The sequence below is a fragment of the Nicotiana sylvestris genome, chromosome 1, assembly GCF_000393655.2.
Source record: "Nicotiana sylvestris chromosome 1, ASM39365v2, whole genome shotgun sequence".
Lineage (NCBI taxonomy): Eukaryota > Viridiplantae > Streptophyta > Magnoliopsida > Solanales > Solanaceae > Nicotiana > Nicotiana sylvestris.
In genome coordinates, this window is record NC_091057.1 from 14720012 (window position 1) to 14739987 (window position 19976).

At 36.7% G+C, this 19976-nt stretch overlaps 1 protein-coding gene across 3 annotated transcripts; it reads right to left on the minus strand.

The window, feature by feature from the left end:
* Nucleotides 1-1703: 1703 nt before the first annotated feature.
* On the minus strand, nt 1704-7538 carry LOC104219745 (uncharacterized). 3 transcript variants are annotated; one of them, XM_009770467.2, is made up of 6 exons: nt 7414-7538; nt 6669-6740; nt 4407-4478; nt 3776-3942; nt 3481-3592; nt 1704-2290 (listed from the first exon to the last, which is right to left on the minus strand). In XM_009770467.2, the coding sequence occupies exons 2-6, from the start codon at nt 6705-6707 to the stop codon at nt 2063-2065; spliced, it is 618 nt and encodes a 205-aa protein (XP_009768769.1). In that variant the 5' UTR covers nt 6708-6740; nt 7414-7538; the 3' UTR covers nt 1704-2062. The 3 variants fall into 3 exon arrangements, with proteins under 3 accessions (XP_009768769.1, XP_070023490.1, XP_009768768.1); XM_070167389.1 differs by having other exon boundaries at nt 4164-4478; nt 7414-7449; XM_009770466.2 differs by having other exon boundaries at nt 7210-7417.
* Nucleotides 7539-19976: the final 12438 nt, after the last annotated feature.

A 19976-nucleotide genomic window follows, 5' to 3' on the forward strand; every position in this document is an offset into this window, starting at 1 on the left:
ACTGACCGAGTTATAACAACTATTTGGAATCGACGAAATCTGGACTCAAATGAAAACTCGATAACATAATAACAGTTAAACCATATAAGCGGAAAACGACCTCTCAAAATCGACTTCAACTAGCTGAAAATACTCAAATACATCACACTGTCACGAACAGATTTAGTCAGCAAGGAATTCGATCATAGCACAAATAGAGCACTCGAGACAGAAACACATAGTTCAAGATAATGAAGCGGAATAGAATCGCAAGAACTGAGAGGTGAAGGATGAACCTGAAATTTAGAATTTCTTTTAATAACAAAATCGAAGTCGATTACACAGTTTCGACTCCAAAAACTATCACAAGAACACGATGGCAGATCAAAGCTCAAAGAACAGCAAATCAGTAGCAGCTGAGTAGAAGTACGAGGTTTGAACAACGACGAACTCAGCAATTCTCAACCGAGCTCCATTTTAAAACCAAAACCCAGACTGGAATGAAATTAAACTAGCTTCACCACTAACTGTTCCTCTCCGGTTTTGACAGGGAAAACAAAATTAAACTCGGAAAAGAAAAATTCAAACTACTTTTTTTTTGTATATTTTATAGAATGGAACTAAGCTAAAATTAACCATAGAGAAGAAGAAGAAAGACTATCTTTTAACCTCAGTCTTCTTCTCCAAAATTCTTCCCTCCTCAAAGAATCAGATTCAATCCTTTTATGAAACGAACCCCGGATGAATGTAGGGCTCGGATTGAATGAAATCAATCTGATGCCTATTCATCCAACGTATCATCTCTAGGACCTTCCAATCGCGTGCTTCCTCTCAAAATCGAGCGAGTGAACAGAAGCGAATCTTGGCATCAGAAATCTGTTAGCAACAGCAAGAGGATAGGTAGAGGGACGCGTGAATTGTGGATTTGAGGCTCACTCGCCATGGATTTGCCGATTTATTGGGACAGATTTGAAGCCTGACTTGCGTGTTCTTCAGAGATGAAGAACAGTCGTGGAGGGGTGGGTTTTGGGGATTAGGGGTCCGTGGCTTTGACTGGATTTCATGTGGGTATATGGGCAGGTCGGGTCATGGGCAAGGAGGGTGATTTGGGCTGGGGTTGGGATGAGTGTTGATTTTGGGCTGGGATCCGTTTGGGCTGGGGGTTTTAAGAACGGATTTGGCCCAAATTTTGGGTCCTTTATTAAGACCATATTTCTACTTATATATTTTTTATTTTCCTCTTTTATTTCCTTTTTCTCATTTTTAAAATATTTTATAATTTTTTCTAATTTTTGTAAAGATGTAAAACTAACATGAAATCCTAATTATTTCAAAACAAAGACTAATTAATTCCTAAAATTGTTTAAAAAAAGATTATTTCATGACAAATGCAAAAGTGAACTAATTTTGTGATTTTTCATGTTTTGTTCTAAACAAATTAACCCTTAATTGATACTAAAATGTAAAACTAAAACCTAAATGCAAAATGCATATTTTGTATTTTTATATAAATTAAAATGCGACAATTATCAAGGAAGTGACACCGAAATGCACAAAAATTGTGAAAATAAAGAAAAATTATTTCGTTGAAATTTTTTGGGAATTATTCATATATAGGGCAAAGATCACGTGCTCACGCATGAAATTGAAACAATCTGCCCTGCAACAAAAGCAGCTAGACGACAGTTTTCTACTATATAGAAACACATTAAGAAGCATCAACACAAGTTTAAGACTATTCCTCTTTGAAAAACAAGAATTGTCAGTATTGACTACACATTATCAGTTCACACCTTTCTACTAACTAGTAGTTCTACATAAGAGAGCATACTGGCCAGAGCATAAGAGAATGAGCTTATTGGTGCATTATGTGGCAATAATGATGCTCAAGTGTATATTTTTGTCCTAAACATAACATCAAAGTAATGAAAAATACACGCATCCCATTACCCAGAAAAATAAATTCCAAGCTCAAAATATGGTACTAGAAAATCCTCAATCATCTGAGTAGCTATGCCAAGATCGCGTTATGGCTGGCAAATAGAGGTCAAACTCAAAGTCATGTGAGAAAGTGCGTTCTGTTTCATGCGCTCACTGCTTCTTCTTCCACCTCCTTGTTCTTTTTTCTTTTACTTGTGTTGTTTGTACCCTGTTGCTGTTGCTCGGCCTTCTTTTGAGCTCGAATCATGGCTCTCCTTGTACGAGGGCGCAGCTCACGAACTTGTCTAGGAGGCATCACATACGGCTCTAGAGGTCTGTCACTAAAAGGGTGCTCATCGCCAGCAAAAATCCTCAATTTCCGATCTCTATCCTGCATAACAAACAAAGTATTGACATAAACATAGAAACAAATTGACAGAAGTTAAATTATCACTAAACAAGAACCATTTGGTAAACTTAAAGATGGACGGTTTAATTGTAGCATCATGGTTGCTATTTAAGGAGAATGGGCGAAGGACATTTTACATTTTAGAATTATTTCCAGGAGGAAGTTCTATTTTGTATGTTCCTCTTATGCTGCTTGGCAGGGCTAAAAGGGAAGCAAGAAGGATTTACCTTTCCCTTCCCTCCCATCCATCCACTTTTAAGGGGAAGGTGCCCAACCATAAAGAAATTTAAGTGTTTACATCATAGGATGACAACGATTACAGCAAAATTTTAGCAGGTCAAATCACACCATTAATTACTTCATCAAGGCCTGCAGCAGGGGCATTTTAGAATTCAAGTAAAATATGCATACAACAATCTAATATCCTACAAAATTACTTATCGAAAGATCCCACAACATTGGGCTATGAGTTAGAAGTTGCACATTATTAATGCATGGCATTATCTAAAGAGAATGTACTGAAGTATAGATAACTTTTGCAATTATTTCTTCCTTTTGCAGGTATAATTTATCTGATAACTAAGAGATCAGCGACGATTTCTCACACAATTATTGCTAAAAAAAATTTAGGTACATTATCTTGTAATGAAGAGCCAAGTGATCTTTATAACTTCTAGTCAGGCAAAACTATATCTCCAGATAGTCATTTAAAAAAAAATCCATTATAGTTCTACAGATAGCGGCTAAACAGAGAGTATGTTGAGAAAAATGATCCGCTTGCCCCGAAATGACCTGGACCAATAGGGAAATCCCAATTCATTGGGCGAGCGCGGAACCAACGAGTTCAGTCGAACAAGGTAACGAGTCTAAGGGGAAGATGAAAGAAAGAAAAGCGGAAAAGGGGGATACCCCATAGACCAAAAGGGCATATAACGACAACTCATAAGTGAAAGCCCAAAGTAAAGAGTCCATCACACTTTCTTGTTGTTGTAATATATGAAGACACACACTTCTACATATTTATGGTAGAAACTTTTCCTGTCATGATAGGCCTTTGCAGGGAATTCCCAAATATTGCCCTCTATCCAAAAGTGTAAATAAGCAATCTGACAGTTGTGCAAGAACTTATTTGATTAAAAAAATACTAAAAAGATCATAATAACGTCACTTACATCACGCAGCTTGTTTCTTGGTAACATACGCAGGACAGCTTTGCGAATAACTTCTGTTGGATCCTTAGCCATCTGGTCTTTCAGACTCCTCTCTTTTAGGTGGCCTATGTAACTATAGAGGCATTGAAGAAATAGATATTATGAACACTAATAAAACTGTAGAAAGATCCGTCCACATTATACTTTTACAATTTATTCAGCATTTTACCTTTGCCTTTACTTCTACCATAATCATGAAACACCAATTTTACAAATAATTCGACATGGCATGAGTAACAACAACAAAAATACTTACCCAGTGTGCCACCTATAGAACTTATCAGTGAGTTTTCTCCCGGTGACACAGACATCCTTTGCATTGAGCACAATGCACATATCTCCTTCCTCACGGTTAGGTGTGTACGTTGGTTTATCTTTGCCTTGAACCACAGTAGATATCTGTGATGCCAGCCTTCCCAGGACCTATATACAAGGAGTTTGCTATTAGTAGATTGAAGATTGATGCTTCAAGAAAGAAGGCGAAACTAGCATGTGCAGTCTTAGCAAAGACCACTAAAAGAATATTGTGTTAATGCTTAATACTGAATCAAGGAAGATGGTTAGCAGGAAAAGAAAACAAAAAAAGAAAAAGAAATAAGCCTCAACTGACAACCAGTATACTAATGTAGAGCAGTATGACAAACCATGGAACTTCATTTTCAGAATCGTGAGCATTCAACTTATCACATTTTATATACACTCATCCCTTGTACTGCAGCATAAATCCCCTCTTAACACCTTCACTCCCCACAGAAGAGGAACCCAAAAGTCAAAAGGAAATTGATATTTGCATGTCATTCCTTGTTAATCTCCAACAAACTTTTCACTGTGATGCTTATTTCATTTTTCTTATTTGTTTCGACAATCAAAATTGAGGGCATTCCAACCTGGCCTTTGGCATCAAACACTCTCCATCTTAGACCTTCCAGATTGATACGTCTTATACCAGCAAGAGCTTTCTGTAGCATCATAAAAATAATTGTTAACAGTCATGAAGTACAAGCAGAAGAAAATATCTTACGCAGCACAATGTGACCAAAAGAAAAATTAAATCATGACACCAGGTGAAACTTTTCGAACTATCAAATGTGGAACATTTTAACAGAGCATATGAGTAATGGGCCTAAACATCCAACCACTATGTTATCCTAAAGATGATTTTACGCTGCCGAACATTGATTTGGTTGTGGACAAGACTACTGTGAAAGTATGCCTACTAATCTTTTCCACAACAACTATGCCTCAGTACCAAATCAAGTTGGCCTACTACTCTTTTCTAACGATTAGAAATTCTCGGCATCGGCTTCCTTGAGGTAGATTTCAGGAGCTTGACAAATTTATCAACCAAAAAAAGAAATTAAGAGCTTCACGAAGTTCTGAAAACACAGCGGATAAAATCTCAAAACAGCAATTCACTAGCAGACCTTCCTAACCCTTTTCTGCAAGGTGGCAAAAGGAATGCTAACTTTCAGGCATATTACGACAAGACTTCCCATAACGTCAAAGTAATAAATTTATTCAAGTCTAAGAGGGATATCAGCCTGAACAAAGTTATCCTTAGCGCGGTGTCCTTGACTGGCCAATAACTTAGAACACTTATTCCATTCCCACAAAGTTCGTTAGAGTATGCACTAACCAGACTTCCACATCATCAGCCCCATCACTGCAATGAGGAATAGCCCTTGCACCCCCTTATCAGAACACTTATTTCTTTTCCTCAAAGCATGTTTGAGTATGGACTAACCTGGCTTCCACCTCATCACTGTGATGACGAATAACGCCCCCCACCCCCTACCCCCACCCCAGCCCAGCCCAGCCCCCTGTTTTTCCTTCCCATTATGTTTGGCTTATTGTCGTCAAGCAGTTTAAGCGTAATGTAAAATTGCCGGTTAACAACCATGATACAATTTCTATAAAAATGGGGGTGGGGGGATTATAGAATCTCACGACATAACAGCCACTACCTATGTTGTACGGGAGAAATGAGCTTGGTGACTCAAAATCTGTTCCATAGTTTAAAAGCATGTGAACTTAGTTCAAGCTAAGGTCTTGACTTCAATTTGTCTTTAATTAGATAGAGTTTGTCTTTAGGGTATGCTTCTTATTTTCAAGAGCACTTAGTTTCCTATTCTTGAGGGAATAAACTTAATATCATACAGAAACACGCCCAGAAGTAGAGCAATTTAAGTAACTTCATATAAATTCGAGGTTCTAGATACTACACTTATATCAAATGTGAACCTTTTGGTATAATATGTAAGAAGTAACCACTCAAGAATAAAGACAGTAGGCAGCTCATCAGGATGGAGTGGTAGCATAGTCAGGGAGTAAATCTCAACAGATTGTGAAGACTGCATAAATGCTAAAAATGTTGATTTCCAACCCCAAAAACCTTCTCTTTTTCGCTTTTCTGTAGTTCTCGTAGATCTGGTCTAGAAACAGCTTCAACCAAAAACAACTACCCATTAAAATCCCACAAAGTAGGGTCTGGGGGTAATGTGTACGCAGACCTTACCCCTACCCCGATAGGGCAGAGAGGCTATTTCCGATAGACCCTCGGCTCAGAAAGACGAAAATAAAAACAAGAAAAGACAATTCATTAGTAACTCCAGTAGAAACCGTAATAGTAACAGAAGCATAACAACCAAAAGATAAATAACATGCAACAACAGTAACCAATATCCAAGACCCGGGGCTAAGATAAACAGCAAGGATAGTGCGGACTCAACATAAACTGCAAGCCATCTAAGATCAACCCCAATCCAACCCCACCTTACCCCGGGTATGAAGTAAGGAAAGCTCTACTACCCTTAACCTACAACCCTAATGCTTGACCTCTAGACCTTCCTATCAAGGGTCATGTCCTCGGAAATCTGCAGAGCTTCAACCAAAAAGAAAGAAAAAATTGAAGATAATGTAGTATGAATATATACAGAAAGTAAAAGATAGTATTTTATTTTTACTTAATTTCAGAAAATAAAAATAGAGTCTTTGCTTGAATTTAATCCAAGCATTTTGTATATGCCCGAATATCTCTAAAACACTATAATGCAATACTGAAAACTGCTATATATGACATATATAAAAAAGCGCACTATAATAAGAAATGATAAAAAGCAGTAGAATGAGCAAGTGAAAAATGAGCTTGCCTTAATATTGCCACTAAAAGGCTGTCCCACGGCTGCCATTTCCACTCCCAGGACTCAGTTATTCTTCCCACACTACAAAATAAACCACTTTCACATTGTCAAAAAAAAAAAAAGATTAACTGAAAATAGATATTTCACAGATTTTCATCTAATGAATTCTTGTATTATGAAAATAAAACGAAAGGAAAAAAAGAAGGGCTAAACTTCATAAGGATCAGAAGTTCATACTCTGCAATATAATCCCAGAATCCAAAAAAAAAAATCCTTTAAATAAGTAAAAGAAAACGTCCAAAAAACACAATTTTTACATAAAACACCTTCACACTGTTAATAAAATTAACTGAAAATAGACATTTCACAGTTTTTCCTATCTGAATGCCTGAATTTAAAAAATAAAATAACAAAATAGAAAATGAAGTATTACGAAGACAATCTGAAAAAAAAAAAAAAGGTTTTACTTTAGAAGGATCACCAGTTCATACTTTTCTATGGAAATACAATTTCTACAACAAACTAATGAAAATGGAGGAAAATATTTCACCTTAGAGCTACTTCAAAAGGAGTTAGTTAGGGTTTAGCTTGGGAAAGAGCTTGCTGAGAGAGACTCAAAAGTGAGAACAAGACACAAATAAGAGGCAAGCAAAACCTTCTAGTTTAGCCCCATCTTTTTTAAACCCTAAACTCGAAACTGAAATTTACCATTACAAAAGATGGAGAATTCCAAGTATAATTTTCAAAATCTTACCCACAAAAAGATTCGGCGGCTGCGAGAGAGACGTGTGAAGGATGAAATTTGTTTTGGGCTTAGAAGAAATAGCCTGATGTCAAGACAGAGAAAAAAGAGGCGTGTATTTTCGGTATTTTAACATCTGAACGGAATTAAGACTCAATTAAATAAGACCTATTCGGACTTTTTAAAAAAAAAAAAAAAAACAAGGCAAAATACCTTATCACCCCCAAAACTTATCACGGATTATTAGTTACAACCTTAAACTATTTGTGGTCTTAATTACCCCCTCAACTAGGCCTTTTGAGAGTCATTACTCTCTGAACGCTGATGTGGCAAATTGTGTGGGTGCACTCGCCTACTACGTGGATTTTTCTATATATGTGACATTTTTTTGAAAAATAAAATATATTTTTACCTTTTTAAGTATGTTACTTTTTTATATAATTTTTTTGGAATGTAATTTATAATAAAAATTGGATAGAACTACATTATTTAGGCTAAATATTTTTATTTGACTAAAAATAATAAAGTTTTAGTTAATCTTTTTTTGAATTTGACCTGCAAAATAAAAATTTATACAATTGAAATAAATAGTCAAGGCATCTAAACAGTTATAAAAAATACATAGTTTGAAATTAATTATTTTGGCTATAATTTTTTATATAGATATAAATTATGGTGCTCTAAAAATATACTTTTTACATATTTTACCTGAAAAGGTAAAAATACACAGTTGAAATAAATAGTCATTGCATCAAAAAAAGAAATAAAAAGAGTGAAAAAATTGCAAGAAATAACTTCTTATTTCTAACATACTTATTGCTCTAAAAAATACTTATTGTAGAAATGCAGGGTAAGGCTGCATACGATAAACTCTTGTGGTCCGGCACTTTCCTGGATCCCACGCATAGCGGCGGGAGTTTAGTGCATCGGTCTGCCCTTTTTTTTATTGCTCTAAAAATGTATCCATAGAGTAAGTTATTTTTTGCAATTGCACAGTCTTTATTTCTTCTTTTGATACAATGACTATTTATTTCAACTGTGTATTTTTACTTTTTCAGGTAAAAATAAATAAATTTAGAGCACCATAATTTAGAGCTATATAAAAAATTATAGCCAAAATAATTAATTTCAAATTATGTATTTTTATAACTTTTTAAATGAGTTTGACTATTTATTTCAATTGTATAAATCTTTATTTTCAGGTCAAATTCAAAAAAAGATGAACTAAAACTTTATTATTTTTTACCCAAATAAAAAAATTATCCTAAAGAATTTAGTTTTATCCAAGTTTTATTATAAATTGTATTCGAAATTTTTTATCTAAAAAGGTAATATACTTAAAAAGGTAAAAATATATTTTATTTTTCAAAAAAATATCACATATACAGAAAAATTCATTTGGCAGGCGAGTGCACCATACAATTTGCCACATCAACATCCAGGATGGTAATGGCTCTCAAAAGGTCTAGTTGAGGGGGTAATTAAGACCACGAATAGATTAAGGTTGTAACTAATAATCCGTAACAAGTTTAAGGGGGTGATAATGTATTTTGCCAAAAAACAAATATACTTAATGGGCTAAGATCTGATTCATTCAGATTCAGACCCTCATTAAGTGCAAACAAATGAGGTCTGAGGGGGACTCTGGAGTAGGAAAAGAATGTTTGGGCCTTCGATATTTTGGGCTGACTATATGCTCGAGCCCAATTTTTTTTTGGTAAAAATAGCACGGGCTAGCCAGTTTTTAGACAGGTCATTCAAAAATAGCTAGCGTTTGCAAAGTCATTGAAAAATAGCCACTATTTTGCTACAACGCGGAAAGTTCCAACATAATATACTGGAGATGGAGCACCTGTGTATGAACTTCCAGCATATTATGCTGGATCGGTATATTATACTGGAATTCCAGTATGCCGGAGTATTTTCCGAATTTTGAACAATGTTTCGTTCATATTTATCTTTACATGAAAAGTGGCTAAATTTCGATTACTTTTGAAACTGTGACTATTTTTGAATGACCACTTGTAAATCTGGCTATTTTTGAATTTCTCCCTTTTTTGGTTTAATGTCGGAATTAACCCAAATAGCCACCCACCTAATGGCTTAAACTAAAAATAGTCGATGACGATATAATATATGCATCATTTTATGTATTATATATGTATAATTATATATAATTAATGTATAAACTATGTATATGGCTCAAATAATAAACATTGAACGGGAACTGCTATTTGTATAAAGATCCCTTTAGTGTTCCACCGTCTTTAAGGAATTAATCTAAATAGCCACTCATCTATCCATTTAAGTTAAAAATAGCTGACAAACGTATAACATATGTATAATTTATATATAATATATGCATAATTGATGTACAACCTATGTATATTGGCTAGACAATAGAAATAATAAATTTTGACCGATTATTTGCGTAAATATCTCATTATTCTGTGTAATAAATGAGGCTCATATAAACGAAACTAAAGTGTAGTATCTGGATAATGGGGGATAACGACACTATTAAGGGATCGTTTGATTGGGAAATAAGTTATCTCATGATTAATTGTTCTGGATTAGTTATCCCGATATTGTTATTTTATTCTCCTATAGGGATAAAAATAACACTACAATCCCTGAATTAGTTATACCGCGATTTTATCCTAACTAAACGTGAGATAAACTCATCTCAAATTTAATCTCGAAATTAATTATCTCTTATCCCTCGTACCAAACGAGCCTATGACTGCTATTTAAAACACAACCTAGTGAGTAGTGACCTACCATGTATTAAAGAAGAAGTCACAACTTAAAACGTATACCTACTTCTTCTTTTTTCGTTTTTGGCGCTTCTCTTTGCACATAGAAGAAAGAAAGTGAATGTACATAATTCTTTAATCCCAAACTTAACTCCTTTGAGCAACATTAACTCTAGTTCAAACCTTCAATAACTAACAAATATTATGCATAGCCACGTATAGTTACTTCGCGTAAAATGGGTGAAATTAAAAAGTACTCAAATTTATAAGTGGTAATTAAAAAGTAGCCACAATTTCAAAAATAATCAAAATTTAGCCATTTTTTATGTAAAGATAAATTTGAACAAAAATACTGTTCAAAATCCGAAAAATATTCCAGCATAATATACTAGAGTTCCTGCATGATATACTGGTCCAGCATAATATGTTGGATGTTCATACACATGTGCTCCAATTTCCAGTATATTATGCTAAAACTTTCCGTGTGTTGGAGTTACAACATAATATGTTGAAAGTTTATACACAGATGCACCAATCTCCAATATATTATGGGGGAACTTTCCGTGTTGCAGCAAAATAATGGCTATTTTTAATAACTTTGCAAACACTAGCTATTTTCAATTACCAGTCCGAAAACTGACTAACCCATACAATTTTTACCGTGAAAGATATGGTGATAATGTTGCAAGAACTTCAAGTTTCAATTACTAATGGCCGTGACCAATTTCATGATCATGTATCGTTTTGGTCCCAAATATGTAAGAAAATTATAGATTTAATTTGCATTTTGTTTGTCACAAGTTGAATGTATCATTTTTTTTTCTTTTCTTTTAGGTAGTTAATTGGCTAATTCTTTGCGTGACCCTTCTTTTTTTTTTTTTCCTTCGATGTCCTTAAGATTGGATTGTGTAGTTAAAAGTTTCAGCTTTGACCAATTTGATATAATTTTGAGAATTTTTCATAAAGCACCATCTTTTAGGTCTAATTAGTCATTTATAGATATCTTTTGTTATATTACGTATTATAGATACCTTTTATATTTTTATACAATGTATTTTATGTATTTAAATTGTTGTATTCATTAATACAATAGAAAATATAGGCGTTAAAAAGGGAATTCCAGCTAAGTTTGATATGTATTTAACTGTATTCAAGCGGCATTAATGTGAATACGGTAACGTATTTGCGCAAAATGTGGAAGGTTAAACTAGTTAAAAACGAAAGGAAATCAAATCACATGATATTCTCCTAATTTAACTCAACGAACAAAATCTGCCATATTTTTATAGTAGAGCTTGGTACTGCACGGGTTTCTACAGTTGAGCTTGGTACTGCACGGGTCAACAAGGAGAGTTCTGACATCAAGGAACTAAAAGAACAGGTTTCAAAATTTCCATATTTTTTGTTTATCAGTGAATTTATAGGCATGAACTGCTTTTCCCTTCTACAATGTAGATAGCAAAAAGATAATTCTTTTCTTCAAAAGATGTAGTCCAGAAGAATTGCATTTGGATTTTAAGTTTTATTTTTTCCCCTTTAACAGATTGCCGGTCTTAAGGCAGCCTTAGCAAGGAAGGAAGAAGAGCAAGGGCGCCGCCCAACTTCTAGATCAAGTACTCTAGAAAGAGTCAGAACAGGATCACATCTTCTCTTTCTTCTAGTTGCCAGAGTATGGTAGACCTTTCAAGCCATCATAGCCAGAGCATGAATACAACTGAATACAATCATTTTTTAAATACAATTACCATTAATACATATGAATACAACTAAATTCAAACACATACAAGACATATTTTTCCGAAGATCTGATATGAATACAACTGAATATAACTAAAAATATGCTGCAAAAACTATTCATATACATCAGAATACAACTAACAAAGCTGTATTATATGTAATTTTAATATGTATTGTCATGACGTATCCTTCTAATGTTTTTGTTAGCCTCTTGTAGCATAAAGTACAACAGACTTTTGATAAGTTCTGCACTAACTACAGTTGATATTCTGCTGGTCTAAATATATGATGTATTCATCTATATGCTAATAGTTCAGTTGTATGTAGGTTAGTAATTCTGCATTATACATTTGGTAATTCAGTTATATGTGCTCAAAACTTATATTTCTATTTTTAAATGTAGGTGGTACCATCAACTGAATACTTACATACGGTTAACGATGGTGGGAAGAATTACACAGTCTGCCTGTTAGAGAAAAAATGTGTTTGTGGGAGGTTCCAAGTTGATGAATTGCCATGCCCACATGCTTGGACTGTATTGAAGAGCAAGTTTCTAATGCCAGAAGAATATTGCTCTAACTAATACAAACCAAATATAATTGTAATGACATACGATGTGCCAATGTACCCGCTACTGGACAGAAATGACTGGAATATACCATAACATGTTGCAGAAGAGGTTGTACTACCATCCAAATGGAAAATACCTCCTGGAAGGCCAAAGAAGAGGCGCGATAAAACTTTAAGTGAATTGTTGCAGCCGAAAAATCAACATTCATGTAGCATATGTGGGCAGGGAGGATATAACAAGCGAACGTGTAGAAATGCTCCACGTAATAAATAGTTAACACTCTGACATGTATTGGTGCTTCAACAATTTGTCAATACTTATGATGACATTGTCAAGTAATAAATTCTCATTGTCAAGAAATATATTCTGAAATGACTTTCGTGAATAGATTCTGAATAAATATAGTTGCCTTAATGTGTTGGATACAATCGAATATAACCTTGTCCACATATACTTTGACAGTTTATTATAGACAGTGCCTGAGTTATATACATAACTAGTCAGAATTCATCGGAATATATCTATATACTCAGCTGTAATATAACAATTTTATTAAGTCTGAGTTTATATTCTCTAACTAGACAATAACTTGTTTAATACATCTGAATTTATATTCTTTTTCAAGTATTAACTGAATTTGAAAGATACATATTAAATTCAGTATAGGTGAATACATAGAAATGACAACTGAATACAGAGAAATACATATGAACTATACAATTGAGTAGAACTGAGTATAGATGAATACTAAAAAATACAACTGAATATAGCTGAAGTATTTTATGAATAATACAGTTGAGTAGAACTGAATGTAGATGAATATAACAAAATACAAATGAATACAGATGAATAATACACTTGAATACAACTAACTACTGCTGAATAAAACAGTTGAATACAACTGACTACACTGAATACAACTGAATACGTATAACCTGTTTAATACATCTGAATTTGTACTTTTTTAATATGTAGTAACTGAACTTGAAAGATACATATAAATGAATGCTGCTGAATACAACTGAATGCAGCTGAATAATATAGTTAAATACAACTGAATACACCTGAATTCAGAAAAATACATCTGAATTCTTTAATATAACCTACCATCAGAATACATAAAGTTTCTGACTTTGATATTTACATGTTCAATACCTAAAACCCGTTCAAGCAAAGTTACTTGGTATTAATACATACTTAAATCCTGTAAGATAAATATGAATACAAACTGAAGAATAAGCATGAATACTTATGAACAAACCAGTGAAACAACGATTGAAAAGTTGCAATTGTCATACACGAACACTGTTGATAAAGTGATAGGTTTTTCAAATTAAATACCATCTTCACCAAAATTCATACTCAAAACAGTATTCTTCTTCAAACTACATTCCAAAACTATATTAACCTAAAGCTACTCTAACACTATCTGCATCTTTGAATCTGACTCCGTGATTTGGCTAGCAATCTTTGAAGGTGCTTCATTCTCGCTTATGGCATCAACGTCTATCTTCCACATAGCATAGTCCCAGAGGAGAGCACCATAGCTTTGACGGAGTAGATTGGAATCAAATGTTATGTCACGACCCCAACCCCGATCATGATGGCGCCCAACACACTGCTAGACAAGTCCGACCATTCAACAACATTATCCCAAATTCTTATTCAGATTATAGATAAATATCACAGAGAATTTACTAAGTCATCACTTTCAAGTGTATAATTAATAATAAAATCTGAGGAAATTCAACTAAAATACCACACCATAGCCCAATAGAATCCGGTGTCACAAATATGAGCCTCTAATACAGAATATCCACCTATTACAAGTCTGTATAGAAAAAAATGCGGAATAAAAGATAGAGATAGAGGGGAGAGATCAAGTCTGCGAATGCCATGCAGCTACCTCAATACTCCCGGATACTGCTGTTCAGCTAAACAAATCCTCACTCAGCTTGTGGTGTACCTGGATCTGCACGCAAGGTGCAGGGAGTAATGTGAGTACTCCGACCCAGTGAGTAATAAACATAAATAAAGGCTGAGAATAAGAAATCGTGGAAAAATACAAAGTAAACTATAACTAGCAGTTTAGAACAACAAATAGTGAAGCAACATGTCAATTAAATCAGAGTACCAAATACTGAGACAGGTATAACAGATAAAAACAAATCAGAGTATAACAGATACTCTATGCATGAGTGCAATGCAATGCATATGATGGTACACTCTAGTACCACTGCAGCGTGCAGCCCGAGCCATCCATTTTATTTATCGTCGACGGCGCTCACTGGGGGTGTGTACAGACTCCGGAGGGGCTCCTACAGCCCAAGCGCAATATCAAGCCATCTCGTGGCATCAAATTTAGGCCCTCGGCCTCATATCAATATCAGCATAATCACCCAGGCTCTCGGCCTCAATATCAATGTAATCAACCAGGCTCTCAATCTCAATATCAATATAACACTGCTGAGGCGCGCAGCCCGATCCATGCTCAGTCCAGAAATCCTCATAAGCCCCTTGGGCATTTGTAAAACAGTAGTTCTCAGCCCGAAATATCATTTAAAAATACCATTTAAGCTTTCAAATCTTAGAAAGATGGCTGAGTTTGCAAAACAATATTTAAAAACCTTGGACTGAGAACAAATGATATACATGTATGCGGAAACAGTGATGTCAATCCCTGAAAGATTCAAATAATTGGCAAGAAACCCAAATGTAACAATTAAATCCAAGTAAGGATGATTCTCAATTTATTTCAAGTAGAAAACACGGTAAAAACATCTCTCGGGACGGACCAAGTCACAATCCCTAATGGTGCTCTACCCCACGCCCGTTATCCGGCGTGCAAGTCACCTCAATATAGCGTTACGATGTGAAATTCCGGGGTTTCAAACCCTCAGGACATCATTTACATCAATTACTCACCTCGAACCGGCTACTTCTTTAGCTCGTGACGCCTGTGCCCATCGAATTGGCCTCCACGTATGTCGAATCTATCCAAAATCAGAACGAATATGTCATAACATGATAAGGGAACAAAGCCCAATCAAAACAATCGAAAAATATCAAAATTCTCGAAATTAGCAAAAAACCCGAGCAAAATACTACTCCACAATGCCTTTTCCTCTCAAATCGACCTCCGAATGCCTTGAATCTAGCCACAATAGTTCGATTCAATCAATAAAAATTATAGGAATTAATTCCATATGGAATTCTACATTTCTATAAAAAATCCGAAATTGCACTCAAAATTCGCCCGTGGGGCCCACATCTCGGAATCCGGCGAAACTCATAAAATCCGACAACTCATTCCGATACAAGTTCAACCATACCAAAATTATCAAATTTCGACAACAACTCGACCTCCAAATCTTAATTTTTCATTTTTGGAAGATTTTGCAAAAATCTTGATTTCTTCCAGTTAAATCCGAATTAAACGATGAAAATAACCATGAATTTATGTAATATAAACACTTTCGAGTATAAGACACTTACTTGAGTTGAAATCGTGAAGAACACCTCAAAATCGCCCAAGAACCGAGCTCCAGAAATCCCAAAACGAAAATGAAGAAATCAACATTTTTGGTCCTTAAGTTTCTGTTCGCCCGTCACTAAAAGTCCAGTTTCGTCACTAAAAGTCGTCACTAAAAGTGTCACGACCCGGATTTCTCACCCTCGGGAGTCGTGATGGCGCCTACTAATGAGAGCTAGGCAAGTCAATCCATAACTACTTACTTCATTAACAATTACTTCTTTTAACAATTATCAGTGATAACATGAAAGTAACAGAATTAAATAAATATACGGAAGACTTAAATTCAAAGAAACTGAACAATAATGCGAGAATCAACATAAGCCTCTACCCAAGAACTGGTGTCACATTACTCACGAACTTCTAAGAGTACTAAATACAACCGTTTGAAAGAAGGATAGAAACTGTTTGTCTCGAGTACATGAGATAATAGACTGAAATAAAAGATAGAGGAGACGTCGGGCCTGCGAACGCCTGCAAGGTTACCTCGGTATCTCACTGGACTGAAGGCTGGCTCCCGCGCTACTGCTGCTGTCCAAGAGTGCAAAAGAGCACAGAGCGTAGTATCAGCACAACCGACCTCATGTGCTGGTAAGTGTCTGGCCTAACCCCGACGAGGTAGTGACGAGGCTAGGACCAGACTCCAGATAAACCTGTGCAGTTATATAATATATTGCAGAAATAAACAGGAATGAGCAGTTTAAAATGGGAGGGGGTACATGCTTTGGGGAAACTTATCAAGACCAACAAAAACTTAATAAAATATGAAAGGACAACTCAATATCTACAACGATACAATAACAATACTGTTGCGGCGCGCAACCCTATCCCTTATCATTTAACATTATTGCGGTGTGCAACCCGATCCACATATATATAGCTGTTGCGGCGTGCAACCCGATCCACATATATATAGCTCTTGCGGCGTGCAACCCGATCCACATATATATAGCTGTTGCGGCGTGCAACGCGATCCAATATAATTTCTTGTGGTAGGCATACCATCCGCTCCCATTACATAATATCTTGTGGTAGGCGTACCACCCGCTCCCATTTTAGTTCATCACACAAACACAAGAAATCCCTGCAAGGGAACATAAGAAATATAATAACTTCCCGGCAAGGGAGAATCAGCTATAACTAATCTCACTTTGCTAGTACTCAGTTCAATTGATGGAAATACTTAATCATAGAGGATCATTAATTACAATATACAAGGTGTCATCCAAAAACACAATAACTTTCAAATTTAAGACCCACGGTCATGCTTGACACCAACGTATAGATACTCATCACCTTGCCTATACGTCGTACTCAACAAGAAGCAAGTAGCAAATATGACTCAACTCTTAATCCCTCAAGCTAGGGTTAGACCGAACACTTACCTCGATGCCTTGAACACCACTGAAGCCTCGATTATAGCTTTACCTCTTGATTCCACCCCCAATTCGCTCGAATCTAGTCACAAGTTACTTAAATGCATTAATAACTACTATTGGAACTAACCCCAATGCACAAAAATAGTTTTTACAAGGTTTTTTTCCCCCAAAAAGGTCAAAAATACCCCCGGACCCACGTGGTCGAAACTCAAGGTTTGGACCAAAACCCGGTTACCCATTTTCCCATGAATCCAAATAAATGATTTGTTTTGAATCGGACCCCAAATTGAGGTCCAACTTCTCAATTTGTAGAAAACCTAGGTTCTACCCAAAACACCCAATTTCCCCCATGAAAATCTTTGATTTTTTCGAAATTATGTTAAAAGATGTTAAGGAATAAAGAAATTAAGTTTTAAATCACTTACCAATTGTTTTGGAGAAGAAAAGTTGTTTGGAAAATCGCCTCTTAGGTTTTGGGTTTTTGAAAAGTGGAAAAATGACTGAAAATCCCGATTTTATATACTTTACTGGGGAGCTGGCGCGGACCGCACAGAAATGCACCGCGGTCGCGTGGCTGCCAGCGCGAAAATGACCGCGGTCGCGCCAAGGGAGGGAAGAAGTGGGCTCTCTCTGAACCCACCCAGCGCGGACCGCACTGATTTGGTGCGCGGCCGCGTTGGTCGATCTGCTACCCCCTCTGAACCCTACCACGCGGACCGCACAGAAATGTACTGCGGTCGCGTGGCTGCCAGCGCGGACCGCGCGGAAATGGCCGCGGCCGCACTGGGACCTGCAACACCTGAACCTGAATTTTTAAATTCTAAGAGCCTCCCGGGCCCCACTCAAAACTCACCCGAGCCCTCGGGGCTCCAAACCAAACATACATATGATCTCGAAGACACCCTACGGACTTACTCGTGCAATCAAATCGCCAAAATAATATTATATACATAGGATCAAGCCTCAAAACACATGATTTCCTTTCAACTTTCATAAAACTCAAATTCCCTATTTTAAGTCCGAAACACGTCATATGACATCCGTTTTTAACCAAACTGTACAGATAGTGCTTAACACATATTTAAGACTCGTACCGGGCGTCGGAACCAAAATACGAGCCCGATACCACAGTTTTCTGATCAATTTTCTTCTTCATTTTTCTTAATTAATTTCAGAAAACAATTTCACACAAAAATTCATTTCTCGGGCTTGGGACCTCGGAATTTGATTCCGGGCACACGCCCAAGTCCCATATTTTTTTACGGACCCTCCGGAACCGTCGAATCACAAGTCCGGGTCCGTTTACCTAAAATATTGATCGAAGTCAACTTTAACAATATCAATATTAAAATTCATCAAATCTTTCACTAAATTCGCATATTTCAACATAAAAGTTTTCCGGCTACGCGCACGGACTGCGCACGCAAGTCGAGGCAACTAAAGGCTTTCAAAGCCTAGGAAGCATGGAAAAGGAAGGAATCCGGTGATGACCCCTTTGGGGTCATCACATCCTCCACCTCTAAAACAACCGTTCGTCCTCGAACAGACAAAAGAAAGAAGTACCTGAGTCGGGAAATAAATGAGGATAACGGCTCCGCATATCGGACTCGAACTCCCAGGTCGATGCCTCAGGAGGCTGACCTCTCCACTGAACAAGCACCGAAGGAAAACTCTTCGACCTCAACTGTCGAACCTGCCGGTCTAGAATAGCTACCGGCTCCTCCTCATATGACAGATCCTTGTCCAATTGGACAGTGCTGAAATATAACACGTGGGCTTGATCGTCGTGATACTTCCGAAGCATGGATACATGAAAAACTGGATGCACGGCTAACAAGCTAGTCGGCAAAGCAAGTCTATAGGCCACTTCTCCCACACGCTCAAGAATCTCAAATGGGCCAATGAACCTAGGGTTAAGCTTGCCCTTCTTCCCAAATCGCATCACGCCCTTCATAGGTGACACACGGAGCAACACTCGCTCACCAACCATGAAAGCAATATCTCGGACCTTGCGGTCTGCATAACTCTTCTGCCTAGACTGAGCTGTCCGAAGTCTATCCTGAATGATCTTGACCTTATCCAAGGCCTCCTGAACTATGTCTGTACCCAATAACCGAGCCTCTCCCGGCTCAAACCATCCGACTGGGGACCGACATCGCCTACCATACAACTCCTCATACAGAGCCATCTGAATGCTGAACTGGTAGCTGTTGTTGTAGGCAAACTCTGCCAAAGGAAAGAACTGGTCCCACGAACCTCCGTAATTAATGACGTAGGCTCGGAGTATATCCTCTAATATCTGAAGAGTCCTCTTGGACTGGCCGTTCATCTGGGGATGAAATGTTGTACTCAACTAAACCTGGGTGCCCAACTCTTGCTGAACCGCTCTCCAGAAATGCGAGGTAAACTGCGGACCCCGGTCCGAAATGATAGATATAGGCACCCCATAAAGGCGAACGATCTCCCTGATATAAATCTCAGCTAATCTCTCGGACGAGTAAGTGGTGGCAACCGGAACAAAATGCGTTGACTTGGTCAGCCTATCCACAATAACCCAAATTTCATCAAACTTCTTCCGAGTCATCGGAAGTCCAGTAACA